The sequence below is a fragment of the Colossoma macropomum genome, unplaced genomic scaffold (assembly GCF_904425465.1).
Source record: "Colossoma macropomum unplaced genomic scaffold, Colossoma_macropomum, whole genome shotgun sequence".
Classification (NCBI taxonomy): Eukaryota; Metazoa; Chordata; class Actinopteri; order Characiformes; family Serrasalmidae; genus Colossoma; species Colossoma macropomum.
In genome coordinates, this window is record NW_023494790.1 from 15,624,191 (window position 1) to 15,641,326 (window position 17,136).

The 17,136-nt window shown below is 37.1% G+C and overlaps 2 protein-coding genes across 4 annotated transcripts in view; both read left to right on the forward strand.

Moving 5' to 3' along the window:
- Positions 1-609: 609 nt before the first annotated feature.
- LOC118808944 (legumain-like) overlaps positions 610-17,136 on the forward strand; it is a 48,599-nt gene continuing 32,072 nt past the window's right edge. The window contains exons 1-12 of the mRNA XM_036571825.1: positions 610-664; positions 1,695-1,774; positions 1,969-2,066; positions 2,190-2,274; positions 3,158-3,249; positions 3,356-3,431; positions 3,517-3,579; positions 3,678-3,744; positions 3,881-3,999; positions 4,120-4,209; positions 4,366-4,575; positions 5,008-5,078. Of these exons, the coding sequence (XP_036427718.1) occupies positions 1,703-1,774; positions 1,969-2,066; positions 2,190-2,274; positions 3,158-3,249; positions 3,356-3,431; positions 3,517-3,579; positions 3,678-3,744; positions 3,881-3,999; positions 4,120-4,209; positions 4,366-4,575; positions 5,008-5,078 (1,043 nt within the window). The 5' untranslated portion in view covers positions 610-664; positions 1,695-1,702. The remainder of the gene's footprint in view (positions 665-1,694; positions 1,775-1,968; positions 2,067-2,189; positions 2,275-3,157; positions 3,250-3,355; positions 3,432-3,516; positions 3,580-3,677; positions 3,745-3,880; positions 4,000-4,119; positions 4,210-4,365; positions 4,576-5,007; positions 5,079-17,136) is intronic.
- mpp7a (membrane protein, palmitoylated 7a (MAGUK p55 subfamily member 7)) overlaps positions 12,547-17,136 on the forward strand; it is a 162,051-nt gene continuing 157,461 nt past the window's right edge. Inside the window, exon 1 of one of the 3 annotated variants that reach the window (XM_036572319.1) lies at positions 12,547-12,637. The gene's annotated coding sequence lies outside the window, so the exon portion shown is untranslated. Of the gene's footprint in view, positions 12,803-14,639; positions 14,843-17,136 lie in introns of those variants that run through there. The other 2 variants (XM_036572318.1, XM_036572320.1) reach the window with 2 other exon arrangements.

A 17,136-nucleotide genomic window follows, 5' to 3' on the forward strand; every position in this document is an offset into this window, starting at 1 on the left:
TCAGGAAGCAGCAGTTCTGGATCTGGGTGGGGTCAATATATGAAGTTTAAAAATGATGCTGAGCAACAATTACCTGCTATAAAGATCAATATTTATTAAAATGAGAGAATGGGGATTTCATACAACTAGAAGAAATCAAAGCTTATGCAGAATTAAATGGAAAAGCGTATTTTTTAAAATAGTCTGTTCATGACTGAATCCACTGGAAGTACAGAGAATAGCATATAGTTTTTTCGGTACAAAGCCAAATTGAATATACTTTTTTGTCACTAATGCAAATCTTTTTATTAAGACTTTAGTTTTCTTTGCATTACAACATACAGTTCTTTCAGTACTGGTGATATCTAGAATGTGCTCAAAAAAGCATGCTGTGACATAATTTAGCACTATAATGATAAATTACTGTCACATTTCTCTCTCCTACTGCTGCCTTTTGATTGCATCAATTCACTTACAGTTTACAAAGTAAAGAAGCTGAAACAAAATCTATTGATGCCCTTTCTGTGAAGATGCTCTTTGTAAGATTGAAATTAAAAGTAAAGATGCTGATACAGAATATACTGATGCTCTTTCTGTTGGGGTGCTTTTTGTAGGGGTGAAAGTGAAAATAAAAGTTGTTCAGTCTGTTCTCAATATCTGAAACAGACACCAGGCAAAGACACCGGTAAGATATAATATCTTCATGTTTGTGATCTGACAGTCATTCTCAGCTCATTATAGTTTCTGTAATAATAATAATTCATTACAGTCATTATAGTTTCAGTCTTGTACAGTTTACTGAGTGATAGTTAAGAGTAATGGGATGCTTTGGGGTGAATGTGTAATGCAGGACTGCCAGCTGTAACAAAGGAGGGAGTTAGGTTTAATCTCACATTCACATTTTGTCTAACTCAAAATGACCTCCTGACCAACTTAGAGCATTCATAAAGTTTCCTGCTACTGCTTCTACCCTTCCAGCTCTCTCTGATGAAGAAATGTCATTGTTTATGACAGTGATGAATCAGCTCAGGAAGCAGCAGTTCGGGACCTGGGTGGGGTCCTTTGTGAAGGATGTGTACACATAAAAATGATGCTGAGCATCTACCTAAAGATCAATATTTATGAAAGCACAATGATGTCAGAATGTGTGCACTCCTCCACATCTGGAGGTGATGTAGGTCTAGGTATATTTGGGGGAGAATAGGTATTTCAAATAACTAGGCTGCATAAAAGCTAAACCAAAGACCTGGAGAGGGTTACAATAAAACATTCTGGAAATACCACTGTCTTTGCACCTTGTTGCCAGCAGAGGGAGTTATAGTCATTCATAATCATGGATATACATGCGTATATCTATGTTCATAATAAATCAACAGAAGGTTTTGCAAAACAAGTCTTTATTTAAACCTCTGTTTTGCCAAACTTTACTTTCTTTCTGTGATTTTTGATAGTTATTTGTAAAGACTTTGTTTACTGGATTCATATACTGGAAATTTCCCAGACAAAGCTGAACCAACATAGCTAGAAGTGACATCATCAAAACATTACATAAAGCAAGGCAGTAGGACAAACACAATATTTAAAGAAAAGAAATATTGAAAAATATGCAAACCACCTGGTGTGCAATCAGCTGAGATTCTTTAAAAAGGCCAAATAATTGTACATAAATTAATTTATTTCCTGGATTCATGATATTCACTTCTTTCTTTAATTAGCTTTTAAGATGGGTGGAACACAAAGCAAGTGGGTTCTACTGGCTGCTGGTTCCAAAGGCTGGGAGAATTACAGACATCAGGTATGATTCTTGCTTGTTAAGGTATTAGTCAATTTTAAAATAAGGTCAGGTCCTATACTGCTTATCATATAGGAACTCTCTTCAAACATTTCCATTACATGAAATGATTCAGTTTTCAGTTTTTCTCTCAACTCAAACTGAGAAATACTTCCTTGAAATCCAACCTAATTGTTGTATAAACATCTACTCATTAGGCTTGCGTGTGCAATGCCTATCAAATGGTTCATGCCAATGGTATTCCAGATGAGCAGATTGTGGTGATGATGTATGATGATATAGCTCACCATGAGAAGTAAGTATATATATATATATATATATATATATATATACATAGTTTATTTGCTTATGAACTGAATGATATTTGTGGAGTTCAGACCAGAAGCAGAAAGACTCCAGTTTTTCTCTCTCTCAACAGGAACCGAGGACATAAAGGAGAAATCATCAATGAGCCCAAAGGTCCCAATGTTTACAATGGAGTTCTGAAGGACTACATTGGTGCAGTACGTACTCTTTCAAACTTCTGATATAACATTAAATCCTGAGTGCACCCTGACTGTACTGCCTTTTATCTGAATAATCAGCTGATTACCAATCCCTGCATGAACTGGAAAAAAGAATGATTTGGAATCTGAATCTCTAAGATTGGCATTGAGAAGTTGGTGAAGCATCATGGATACGAGAAGGCATTTATACACACACACACACACACACACACACACACAGACGCACACACATGTATATGTAACTTTAAGTGCTTTATTGTCAACTCAGAGAATGTATCCTAGCTAATACAAACAGTTTAGAGTCCAAACTACTCCTCAGCTCAAACACTGCTGTATATTACTGCTGACAGAACAAAACCTCATATCTCCAAAATGGAAACTTACAGGGGATGGAAAAAACCTACTTCACTTTCAATGTAAGTCAGTATAACCAGACTTTTTTGGCTCATTTCTTTTGGTCCATTCATCATGAAATAATGTATACATATGTTTCTAGGAGTGCTCTGCTAAAAGGAGTGCTCTTTATTAAGCACACTGGCACAAATGCATACACAGAACACCCAACTCATGGGGAGGTCATCTTCTGCTGCACACTTCACTCTGACGGTGAACCACCCCCCCCCCCACGCACTAAATAGCACATACACATGTCTTAAACTAACAAACAACATTAAACAACATAAACAGTCCTTTGTTGGACGGAGGCCACATACCACATACCATGAGCCACACCTCCAGAGTCTCTCAGTGCGAGTGCCAGCCAGTAGCGGGACACTACAATATGTATATTAATAATTAGATATGTAGACAAACACACACACATTATGTATTTTACATATTGATTAATTATACACACACACATATCACATGTCCTTCACAGGATGTATCAGTCAACAACTTTCTGGCCGTGCTTCGTGGAGACGAGTCAGGTGTTACTAAGTGTGCAGGAGGTCAAAAAAAGGTCTTGAAAAGGTCAGTTTCACTTTACATCTGTGTTCACTAAAGCAATTTAAAATGAAACTACTGATTCATATTGACTGGTCAGATTAACGAACTGTCCCACTCTCTTCCTAAACAGTGGTAAAAATGATACAATCTTCATTTATCTGTCAAGCCACGGAGGAAAAGGAGTGTTATCCTTTCCCGAGAAAGATGTAAAAAGCTGTATTTTCATACTTTTCATAGTTCATTGTTATATTCAGTAAAAATCTGCATTGGTTGTATTTTATAATTTTTCAGCTTCATGCATCTGACCTCGTTGACACTATAAACAAGATGTCGGGACGCCAACAGTTCGCAAAGGTCAGTGATCAACTAGTGCAGGGTTTTGTGCTTTTTACTGGTTCTTGAATAACGTAATAGTTAAAATGTTATTCACACTCTCATTTGCAACATTGCAGATGGTGATTTATGTAGAAAGCTGTAATTCTGGATCAATGATTGCTGATCTTCCAAAAAACGCACAAGGCAAGTTTTATCCTTACCATAAATACTGTAAACATTTTTACAGTTTTGTTTTGTTTTGTTTTGTTTTTTATTTGTCTTAATTATAGGAATGCAAAAGGCTTCAAGCTTTTAAGGCTTTCATCGCTTTGCATTCTAGTTTATGGGGTGTCTGCCTCCACTCCTGATGAGCCCTCCTGTGCCTGTTTCTTTGATGAAGACAGATGCACATACCTCTCTAACGAATTCACTGCATATTGGCTATTACACAGCAAAATGGTTAGTTGTGATTTTTGCTTAACCCCTATCAAAGAAAACAGTAAATCAGGAAGTGTTTGTTTGAAAGCACTGCATGCTTTCAAAAGATCTTAACAGCACATTTTTTTCCTCTTCAAACAGTCTAACCTTACCAGAACAACCTTCCAGGATCAGTTTGATTATTTGGGTGATAAGGTCTCCCAATCCACTCCTTGTCAGTATGGCAACAATGTATGTACAAACTTACAATTAAATACTCTGATTCTCTGATATGAATATATTCACTCTATATGAAAATGTATTTGGACAAAATGTGACAAACGAAAAGCTTTTATACATGCTAACATATCTTAAAGAAAAGAATAACATAACAACATTGTTTTCCAGGAGCTTAGCAAACTATTCATCAGCATCATTTTGGGCTGTCCTGACTCCAGAACTCAGGCAGCGTATGCGAACAGAGCTAAAACTTTCAAACTAACACATCTCACCCCATCACATGAAGTCCTACCTATAATTCTAAGAAAGGAAATTCAGAGAGAAACAGATCCTGAGAAATGGAGAGCTCTAGAGAGAGATTACTTCAAGCTTCTGCAGGTAAGGACTGATAATAGTCCCAGTGAACTGATATATTTATTTACAAGTGCTTTTTATTTGATAACTCACAAATCAAGTTTAATTGCTGTATTTCAATCATATACATATGATTTATTATTTTTTTAAGACAAGAATTAGGACTGAAAAGGCTGTGCAGGACATTGCTAAGCTTGCACGCCCTGAACGAGGCTCCAGAGCATTGATATGCAGATGTCCTCTAACTCGTCTGGATGATATGAAAGCTGTTGCAGAGCTTTTAAGACAGATTCTCAGTGAGGAGCAGGTGAGCTCTGGCTTTCCCATGTTTTTCATATCAGCAAATATTACCTCAGCTTTGTGATATCACATATAAATGAGGTTCAGTATTTGGATTATCTGACTACCACTCATCAAAATATACATGAAAATAAAAGTTTCACTCTCTCTTTTTAGGATGACTGCTGTGTTCTGTCACAAATGCATGTATTTGCAAGCCTTATTGACTCTGGAGTGAAGGTTGCCAAGTAAGTCAGAAAAAATTATATAAAGCTGCATGCAGTCATTTTCAGCTTCACGTAGATAGAAGTATAACCTGAAATAATGCCAGAATGATTCAGTCTTTACTCTTATATTGTGCATGCTGACATCAGTCTCTACTGCTGTGTTAAAACAGTCTGAAATCATGTGTTTTTGCAGGATTAAAGAGGCTATAACTCATTACATGGATACTGTGAATCGTCGGCCCGTCACTGATGCTTCCCTGCATCAGTTAGCAAACTGCAAACATCAATGAATGTGATAATAATGCTGATGATGATGATCACATGTTTTTGTCTATTCAGAAGTGATATGATATAATAGTTAGAACATGATAGTAAACAGGGGCTCACTGGCAAAAATAAAACACTTTCTTTACAAAATCCTGCAACTCTCACAAAACACCAAACACAGGCCACAAAAGTAACCTATTACATCAAACATTACAACTTAAAATCAAGCGAGTAAATTCTTTCAATCACTAAAGTGGCATACAGCTATTCCATTTTCCTAGGCATTTATACCAGAGCTACATTTAAATGCTATGTACTGCGGACTCCTACCCCAAGCAAAAAAAAACAAAAAAAAACTCTAAGGTCAAATACCTACTATCTCCAGTGTCCTGTTTGTCATTAATTGGGACAATGCCGCTTTATACTAATCTCTCCCTTTTAAATGACTGTAGGAAAAAGCAAGAAATGGAAACAAATGTTTTGAACATATTGGGAGAAATGCGTATTGTACTGTGATGTATTGTGTTGTATTGTATTGTATTTATTTATTTGATTGTTTTATTATAGGGTTTTCAGTACATTATCTTGGGTGACCATTTTGAGTGGTCCTTGTAGATGAAATAAACACTCAGCAGACTCTCAGTAACATGTCAACATGTCAATGATGTAGCAGCAGTGAAAACATTAAGTAGATTATCAAGATACTTTTAATTAACTGTGTGAATAAGATTTGTTTAGAATCTGCTGAATTCAGTTGTTTTTCCCTTTTTTGAAGTGTCCAAATTCATATCTATATGTGTTAACCTGAGAGGTCACTGAACATCATTTCAGCATCCTCAACAGGCTGTTATAGACAAGCTGCTGACATCATTCTGTAACTGGAGCTTAACTGGATTGGGTTTTGGTTAAGGTTAGGGTTAGGATTAGGGCCAAGATAAAGTTTAGGATTAGGTTTTGAGTAAGGCTGGGTAGGTTTAGGTTTCGCCAAATCATACAAAGTCAACTTCATATAACATCAATAATACATCTACTTAATGTAAGCAATGTATCTACAGTACATCTTCAAGGTGTTTGCCAGAATGTACTCAGATGCTTCACTACTCCTACTTCACTGATATGTTGTTGATGTATTACTGATACTCTGTTAAGAGTTTATTAATCATTTACAAAGGACCACTCAAAATAAAGTGTTACCTTACCTTGAAACATATAGTTATAATATCTCTCATAATCTGAATGTTTCAGTCATAATAAGTCTTGTGTAAAACTGATTGATTTCTGCTTACTTCTGCTTTACCAAGAAAGTGAAAATGAATATTGAGTGCACCTCAGTTCCATTACATGTGTTTTAACAGTTCTGAAGTACTGTAATGTGCAGCACAGTACCCAGTGTGAGATATCAGATATTCTACAGAATCAAACAGCAGCTTCCCTGCCTGGTATGAAAGCTTCATGAGTATATGCTCAAGTCAAATAAACACAAGCTAATATCTGTCCTTAAATGTTTTTATTTGCAACAGCAGTAAATAGAAAATGATTGCTTGAAAAGGAACAGAACTGTAAATCAGTGATTAGTTTGCAAATCTGTTTCATGTCGACTCCAATTTTGACCCAGTTCAGAAAAACTTTTGCTTATTAATATCTGCTTAGACATGGAACAGTCATTACAGTGTACAACTAACTACAGTTTTAATCAACCAGGAATTATATATGGACTGCACATATATAATTCCTGGTTGATTAAAACTGTAGTTATATGTTTAAAATCAACAGTATCGAAATGAATAGTGTGATGCAGGTAGTGACTGTGGAATATACAAAATATGAAGGCTTATGGGACTTTGGGCAAAAAGCAAGATTTTTCAAATTCTAGTCTTTATATTGATGCTTCTTTATACCTTCATCAGCTGTGCCAGCCCTGGAGCACATCACACTAAAAGCTAAACTGAAGAAATACACTTAAAAATTAGATTTCAGGATAGATGTTTGAAGAAAACAATAGCAATAATATCAAATATATCAATTCATGTAGTGATTAAGGCACATAAAAACTGTTCTTCTCTCTTTTTTCAGTGCAAATGTTGTGAGGCTCTGGTATACCAGAGGATTTTAACAGCCCATGTCTGCTTATTAAAGAAACTTTTTGTGATAAATTGAGCATAATATAAGTTAGTAATAGCAAGTATTTCCAAATTAGGTTTTGATCTGTGCCCCAGGACTTTACACCACAGCAAATGCTGATTCAGCATTGTGATCCCTTAAAGGGGAAATCTCTATTATCTTGATCATGACATTAGCCAAGATGTCAGTTAAATTATACTTTTTATTGATCTGCTTACAAAGGGAAATTGGATATTCTACTGCCCTTAGTTAATTTTACACCAGAAACAGTAACTGCAATGTTTCCTGCACAGTCATGCACAATATGCCCCTATGTAAGTCAACATAGGCTTTTACACCAGCTGTGTGTTCAAGTCGTGACATTTGTGGCATTTTAGCAGTTTCTATCTAGAAGCAGCACAACATTCAGCATTTTTGCTATATTTTACAATCTGTGCCCATAATCTAAAGAGTAAACAGCTATATTTTAAGTTATTGCAGCAACATTACTTTAATACAAGCTAAAGTTTAGAGTCTGTAACTATGCTCAGTCTGGGATCAGTACATCTTCACCATTCACTATTATGGAGGTGATCATGTGCCTTGTCTAAAGATACAACTTGGAGTACCCAGTTGGTCTTGGGATTAGAACCCACAACCTTTACGGTTAGGGGCTTACCTCTCTTACCTTTTTATCACTCACCAGCCCCTTTTTTGGAAGCCACTTCCTTGTATCTCCACTTTGCTGGTGTACATTTAAAGACAGCAGCCCATGTATTGATGCATAATTTATATTAGTCCACCTCTTCTTCAGTGGTATGCTGCTCTTGGCTGGATGGTTTTGGATGGTGGACCACTCTTAACCCAGCAGTGTAAAAAGCCCAGTAACACAGCTGTGCCTGACACACTCTTATCTGCACAATACACACTACCATATCACCACCATGTCTGCCCATAAGGAAGAGAAATATATGTAAAGTGTATCAACAAATGCATTTGAAAATATATAAAGACGTCATTGTCTATTTTATCAGCTCCACTTAGTTCATCATTTTAGCTATCATTTGGCTAAAAATCAAAACAAACCCATCGGAGAGACAGTAAAAACATTAGGTGTTGTCAAATCGAGAATTTGGTAAATTCTTAAAAAGAAAGAATGCACTGGTGAGCTCAGAAACACCAAAAGGCTCAGAGGACCACACAAAACAACTGAGGCAGAACACCCTCTAAGAGGTAGGTATAACTGTGTCGCAGTCAACAATCAATTAGGCATATTTGTGTCACACTCAACAACCAGGAGCAGACTTCAACAGAGTAAATACAGAGGGTTTACCACATGATGTAAACCATTGGTAAGCATCATCAGCCTCACTTGGCACAACATTTTATGGACAGATATGACAAAGGTCAAATTACCAGAATGACGGAAAGAAAAGAGTATGAAGAAGGGAAGGAACTGCTCATGATCCAAAGCACACCACCACATCTGCTGAACCTAATTTGCATGTAAATAACCCCAAATTAAAGGTGAAAGTCTAAACTTTGAGCTCTTGTTCATTATTTAATTTCACCTCCAATGTGCTGTGGTACACAGCTAAAATAACAATAACTTTATCCAAATATTTATGGACCTGACTGTAAGTGTGGCTCACATGTTACATATACTCATTTGAAATACCAGTAGTATTACAATGATTAATGATGCAAATATAATTTTGCAATAATCAGTATTTTTTTTAATGTGACTAAAATAGTAAAATCTACCACAATATTGTGATGACGATGCTTTTTGTAATTTTGAAATATTTTTGTAGAACATTTCATCAGTTTTTCATTTCCTACCCTCTTACCTTCCTGAATTTTACAAGCTCATGTTTATTTGCTTGATTTTTGCCTGGCGGTTTCTTCAAATTGCCTGGGCTTAAGGGCCTTTTCTGCTCTTGGCATTGATGTTTCTAACCGCCTTTATCAGCTGGAGCTGGCAGCCCCCTTTCTGTGGAACAGCCCTTAGAAAAATAAAAGTAAGAAGTGCTCAGTGTAAATCCATGTCTCTTTTTGTCCCTTCAGCTTTGAAACATGGATGAGAAATTAATAAGTACCTTTGTGGCCTTATATGGTTGCTCATTAAGAAATTACTCTAATGGCCAGAGTCCACAGACGGGACAAACACAAGCATGCGGTTGTCTTTAAAATGTTCAGAATTGACAAGTAAAATGAACTAGAGTGAATGAGAAGAGAACATTTTAGAATCTTTCAACAATCAAACACAGGTATGGCACACCAACAAACGTTTATGTTGATTCATGTTTGTTTGTGTTTGTCCCGTCAACGTACTCTGGCCTTAAGACTGTTTATCTAGAAGGCAGAATTCTGTGGAATGAAGAGCTGAAGACCCATGTGCAAATATAAATATTAGGCTGCTGTTGATCAAAACAAGACTAAGAATGAACTGAGAGAGGAGTAAGATTTTATATAAGGCTCTAGGTTGTTTTCCATAACTTAGGCTAGGGTAGTAAATAGTTGCTCTAGTTCACATTAGTTTTAATCTAGGAAATGTGTTTCACAGGTCAGAATGGTGTGGTGAAAGAGATACATACAGGCAGAATGACACTAAAGTCCAATTTCACCTATAACACTGTTGTTTTATATGGGTCAGAAATAGGTTTAATCACATTTTCTTCACCCTGGAGGAAGTTAAATATTTTTCTAAAGACAGAAAGCTTGTACAGAGAAATGCATGATGAAGTGCATGCAAAGTAGAACTGCAGATTTACACAGACCGCACCTCTCTCCCACCTCAGTTATAAACTAATAGTGATGTTTCTTACACTTAAATGTAAGAAATCACAAAAATACTGATACAAAACAACTAAACAACAGCAAAAACAAGTATCATACAAATGATAACGGGAAAGGGCAAAAAGTTTTACTTTTAATGTAAGTTCATGTAAAAGCATTTTATTCCAAGCAGTTTTGGAGCATTTCTGTTGGCCCATTCATCATAAAATCTTCTCACAATGTAAAAGGCAGCTGCTGTGTTAAAAAAAATGTAGAAGAATGAAAGTTAAAAAAAGAATGACTTTTTTTAATCTACGATATGTAAAAAGTGTTATATCAGGAAAAAAAGTTGAAAGTAATAATGTAATGTAGGGAAAATTCTGTAATGCGTTTTTGCTGAGCAGCGGTGTGTGTTTTAGTTAAGCGGTAGGTTGTGTTAGACTCTGCAAGTATAGGTAGCTTAATGAGTTTCATGTGAAGAACTAAAAAGAAAAACAATGCATGATTATGTTAAAAATGAGTGATCTAGTATCCATGATACATAATCTCTATAATCCTTCTCCAAAAGTAGTCCATAGGCAGGGTCAGTGTCTTTCCCTAGTCAAACTCTGATAACTTAGACACAAGGGGGAGCTGTAAAACAAATAGAAGTTTAGCTCAAGTGGTTAAGGAAGTATTATATTGCACAGACAACAGGAATCTTACTACAGGAATCCAAACATCAGTTACTGATTAGTTTAAGCTTCTGTGATAACCTCCTGAATCGTTTTTTTTTTGGTAAATAAGTCTGTCTCTGAATTAAATGTAGATGTACCTCGTTGTTGTTTGTTTATAGATGATAATAATAGAGTATGATGATACTCAAGTTACACAAATAGAAGCTACAATAAGAAACACTAGCTGGTAACTCCCACTCCCACCTTTTCCCATCTCACTATCCCTTTATGTTTCTGTTTGCCTTTATTTAAGGAAGTTTAAACATAAATAATGCACTTTTACGTACAGAAGGATGATGCTGAATGATAGTGATGATGATGGGGATAAAGATGATGAGTTTCAGCAGATTTTATCTCTGACTTAAGAAACTTGTGTTGTGAGCTTGTTTATTTATCCAGCATATCCACTCATTGTATTGCTGCTTACACACAGAGTATTTTAAAAAAGGCTGCTCATGAAACATAACTGCTCTCAGCAGCGGCGTATACTTTTATCAGAAGGCATCAAACTTAGCAGCTCAGTGGAGTTGAAGAGCAGATGTTTTTGATAGCCGTTCTTGGTCCCTTTCTTTTCAGCTGCAGGTGAGGAGTGTTTTATTCTGAACTTGTCAAACCAGTCTGTCCTGTGGAAATGCACACAGTCACCAGAAGAGCAGGAGCTCTGCATGTCAGGACTGATTTGGCCAACCTATGCCAGTTTCATGATCTAATGCTGTCAGTCTTGACATTCAAAATTAGGCCCAGGTTAAGTGGGACAAATTAAAGTAACATTGCGCTTTGTTGCTTTTGTCAGACAACAAATGTAACTTAAATGTTGCTTTACGTGTGCTGAATAAGAATAAAAAGTTTGATTGATTGTAGGCATAACTTCATTTTTAAAATCAAATGCATAATGGTGATTATGAATAATAATTTGTATTCTAAAGTTTTAAGACTGTAATTTTTACATTATGCAATGCTTGTTCTTTGAATCAGTGCAGATATTGATTTAGAATAGCAGCATGTGTGAAATTTTTGAAAATGGAACATTGATAATGCATTTTGAATGTGGTAGCAGTATCTCACTGTCTTGTCTCTCTGTCTTTATTCTCTTACTATGAGTGGCTTTTAGCTGTCCCATTCCAGCTAAAAGACACCCATAGTAATAGACTAGAGGGGCCAGATCCTCTTTGAGCAGGTGCAGTATTTGGTGGGAAAACAAATCCCAACTTTTATCAGAAATGATTAGAAATGTAAATAAGTCATTCAAATGAAACTAATATCACTTAAGTTTCTAATACGTTTTTACCTGAACATAATCTATGCCCTTATAAGACCTTATGGGTGTGCTTATAAAAAGACCATTATCAAAAATTCACTTGTCTTCACATAGCTTCAATACCCACAGCCTTGAGAAGTCATTGTCGTAAATAAGTAATACGCAATAAGTAAATCTATATGATCAAATCCATCCATCGGCTTTTCATAGTAAACTTCTGCATATTGATTATGGGACGCTCTTGTTTGGAATAGGGACAGGTGTGGCCAGTGATTGATTACGCGGTAGCCAATTAAATATCAGGATCTTACTCAGGTCCCGCCCCGTTTAGAAACAAGGACCAATCAGAACGAGGATTACGTCCGCCCGCCCGCTTCGTTGGACCCAGGCTGAAGAGCAAGAGCTGTCGCCCTCCTCTAAGAAGAATTACGTTGTGAGAGCGTAACTTAGACGTAGTCCAAGTAAGCATGTTTTTATGAAACAAATGGTCGGTTTATTGGTTTTTTAATCAAGTAGAAGTGTGAAGTAAGCAGAAGTAAGCGCTTCTCAGAAGCCAATGCTCAAACACCGCGGCCACAGGAGTGCAAGGCGACTTGACTTGATCCGGCGTCCACACATAATTCCGAGTGAGTAGCTACAGCTAACGATAACTTACAGCTTTTAGAAAGGAGCTCAGTTCCACAGCGGTGCTGAGACTTTCGTAGCGTGAGCACTTCAGTGTTGCTGGGCGGTGTTTTATTTGTTAAAACGTACAAGCTACAAGCGCTCAACTCTCACTCTCGTTTTCTCTGCTTTTGGTTTGGTTGGTTTTGTTTTGTTTGCGTTAGCAGACGTGAGCACTGTGTCTGCACTTGACAGGGCGAGTCGAGCTCAGGACTCCTCCGGCTGTCTACATCTCTCCCACAGCAACTTTGTCTTCTTGTGGAATGTTTTTTTTATACCCAACCTGCTTGCTTGTACCAAAAAGTGTGCTTGATTTATTATTTATCTAGTATTTTACTGTAACTGCTGCCTCGAAGTTTGATAGACCACTCCATGGTTCACTTACATGACTTGGTGTCAGTGTGAATTACATTGCTTGGATAACAAGGTGCTTCATATTGTTCCTCAGCGTGTAGTAACATGACTATTATCTGCTGTAATAGTAGGCTGTTCTCTATTATTAAGGAAACTAATCTTTATTTTTGTTGGGTTGACGTTGTAGCCCATATTTCTGCATGCTTCTAAATGGACTGCACGGTTTATTTTAAAGTGGAGGAAACAGACTCAGGTGCCACAGTGCTGCATCCAGTTCAGCTCGGCTTGGCCAAAAGCATCTTAATATTGAGATCATCTCAACTGGTAGAGAGAGTGGTTGGTGTGATGCTTGCTCTACCATTTAAGAATCCTCTTTGTGCTAAGATGCTTTGGGAGACCATGCCCATGCCACTCAGTCAGTTAGAGAGAGAGCGTCGCCGCAGTGATATAATTCAGTGATATCATGATAATGATAATTTTATTCTGATATTTTCCAAATGGATGAAGTTTGCATTAATAAAGGTTATGAATCCATGCTTCCTGGGTACTATTGTTAGGCTGTGTGCTAAAATAATGTCTTACAAACACAACAATGGGAAATGTACACAGTTTTGTGAACATGAACAGACAGAAACCGCATTTCCAGAGAGAACTTTTTTAGATTTTATGTGTTTTGATCAGTCTGAAGCACCTAAATTTAAAATGTGCTATATTTCATGTATTATTTTTTCCCTGAGTATGTTAATTGCAGCAAATAAACAGCAGTTATGTGTTAAAATGTGCAGACTGTGTTAACTTATTTTCATTTAGAAAATCAGCAAAATGTAATTTGACCAGGGGCACCTAAACTTTTGTGTATGACTCTATATAGAAAAGTCACTGAAAGTGTTTTGATGTAAATGAGGTACATTTATAGAGATTTTTTTTAAACAGTGGGACAAGAATCAGGGGTTGTGATGAATACAACTCAAATACAGCCATTTCTTTACACACATCTATTTTTGAAATTTACTATGCTCTTTGAGTTGCTATACAGAAAGTATATTGCTATGCAGAAGCACAGTTCACTTCAGTTCACTTGCATATAACTAATGCTTGTTATCAACACACACACACATGCACACATTTTCTAGGCCGCTTATTCTTCTGGGTCGCGTGGGGATTGTCATTGTGTGGAGGCGTTATTAATACAGCCAAAACTAAAAATTAAGATTATGGAATTGATGATAGATTGCCCTGCACTAGTTAGACGTAGCCAGATGATCATCAGTGTGTTTCACGTTTAATTTTTATTTTATTTATTTAGCTGTTTATTTAGCCTGTGTAGGAAAAGTAAGCATACAGCCTGTAAATGTTGTATATGACCTCGGTCCCTAGTTGGTCCTGTAGATGTGAGCTGGTTTTTAGTTCTGGTCTGTCCCTTGCAGGCTACTGAGAGCGGTCAGATATCACCGCTCACCCAGCTCTTCTCTCTTACTCTGCTCTCTCTTTTTTTCCTCTCCTGGTCCTCTGCACGAGGAGTCTGTTGACAGTCCCTCCTGATCTGCTTCTGATCAAACAGCTTTAACCTTTCAGTGCACTGTCTAATTAAGCACTAGTGAGAGAAGTGAGATGTGCTGTGTGTCTTGGAGTGAACTCTTCATGCTGAGGTGAGTTGGCTTACAGCTAGTCTTTTTCACTCCAGTTTGCATTCCATTCTCTCACTGTTGGCCTTTAAATGCGCAGGATTCCAGGATGTCCCATGGGTGCTGTCTAATATGGCTGCTGGACAGGGGTCGAGGGGAGTGTTTACTTTGGAATTCCATTGGGATAAGTGAAGGTTGAAAGATTGCAGTCTCTGTTGTGTAGTTTGACCTGTTGCTTGGGTTAAACAGATCTGGAGTGTCTGTACCACCCTACCTAGATCAAGTCCTCTGAGGTCTTTCATCACCTAAAGATCTTCCTGTGCTCAGATGGACACCCCATGATGAATACACTGACAATCACAAAAGTAAAAAATGCCTTGTGCTGCACCCAAAAATTAGACTTTGTTTATTTACATTTATTTCTCTTTTTCTAAAGCTACTTGTTTGGGTTGATTATGCTTTGACCAGTCTTTGTGGTCCTGTTTTGACAGCTGGCCAAGAAATATGATTCATTTTTGTTACTTCTGTATTAAGAATGTATTGTACTGTGGTGCAGATTTGCTTATCATCGCTCCCCTAATACTGTGCACTTTGTAGGTTTACAGTTACTGACTGTAGCCCATCTGTTACTGCACAATTTATCAGCCCCTCTCTACCCCATCCATCAGTGTCCACTACAGGACTAATAGTGACTGGGGTAGACATATAAAAACGTGCACTGGCTGCTCTGGCCACCAAACCAATCAATAACACAGAATTAAAGAAATTGTTTACATTGTATTTGCAATAAACAAGTGTGCTTCAATACCAAAAAACAGTCAGCCGTTGCTTCCGAGACCTCACGTCCACTCCATGTTTTTCATTGTGCCAATCAAACCAGGGAATGACGTGAAGGGATCCTCAGTTTCACAATGTAGTCAACCAGACTGAAGATCCTGCTGGCCCACCTTTATCTTACTCAGGCTTTTGATCAACCTGTTGTTCTGTTTTTGGGACTGCTGAGGTTCATTACGCTATCATAGTGCTTGTGTTGAAAGCTGCTGCTGTGCTTTTGAATATTATGTTTTCCAAACGAGTTACACCTCGTGAAAAACGAGCATGTGGTGTCTGCCTGTTGTGGAAACTAACGACATGCTCAACAGATGTCAGTTGCTGTCACTTCAGCTCTCGTGGTGTTAGAGCTATTACATTACAGTTGGCAAATTCTGACAAAATCTGATATGATGCTTTTAGTTCTGTGTCTGAGCAAAAAGGCTCTGGATCTCATGCAAGAGGGTGAAAAGTACTTTTGTTATTAATTGTAGAAGTATGTGAAAGTGTGAAAATACTGGCAGCTTGTTAAAAGGGGAAAAACACTGTTTTTAATGGCCAGATAAAACCATGTGAGCAGGCATCATTTGAGTGCTTGACCATTCTCAGCACAGCAGTGACATCAACATGGAAATGATATGGTAGTTTGTGTTGCACTGGTACGTGCGTGTCACAGCGGTGTTGCTAGAGTTTTTAAAAGCTGTATACACTTACTGTCCACTCTATTAGACACACTTACTGTGTTGCTAAAAAGTAAGATTTGCTGTTGATACTTTGTAGCTCCCAGCTGATGATGGACATGATTTTAAGTTCAAATAAACAAATGTTATTCACTGCTGCCCTCTCAGTGTAGTATCACTAACTTTTGTTATTTGTGAGACCCGTGGGATTGTATTAAAATTAGTTTTCTGCTTTTTATGTGCATTTGTCTCAACCCAACTGATGAAAGTGCAACCAGTTCACTTTGTTTGTTGCGTCCTATACATATAATTGTGAAAGATAACGACTGTGAAAATAACTGCAGTCAGCTAAAACAATTGCGATTATCTCAAATAATTGTAATTGTGTAATAATTGTGACAGGCCTGTAATTCATCTTGTTCCATCAGCAGTTTGTTAGTCATCCTCTAGTCATTTATCTGTGGTGTTTAAAAGCTCTAGTGCATCCATATGGTAGGTGTAGCTATCTGAGTGGCAACTCTGAGTACATACATACATGTTCACCTATAGCATATGGAATTTTTTTTCCCCTTTTGGGCTTTCATTACATATTATTTGCATGAGTGCTCTGACATCAATTTCATCATACCTAACAGCTATGAAGTAAAAGTAAAGTCTATGGATTATTTAATTAACTCTGTTAGGAGAATAGAGCTAGTGAGAGGACTGATATCAAAACGGTAAAATAGCCTGGGGATAGTAAGAGCAAGTTACCTTTTTGTGCAGATTTACAAACTGTAGCTACTGCAAAACATTTTAAAAGCAAAGGCAAACTTTACTGACATTCTT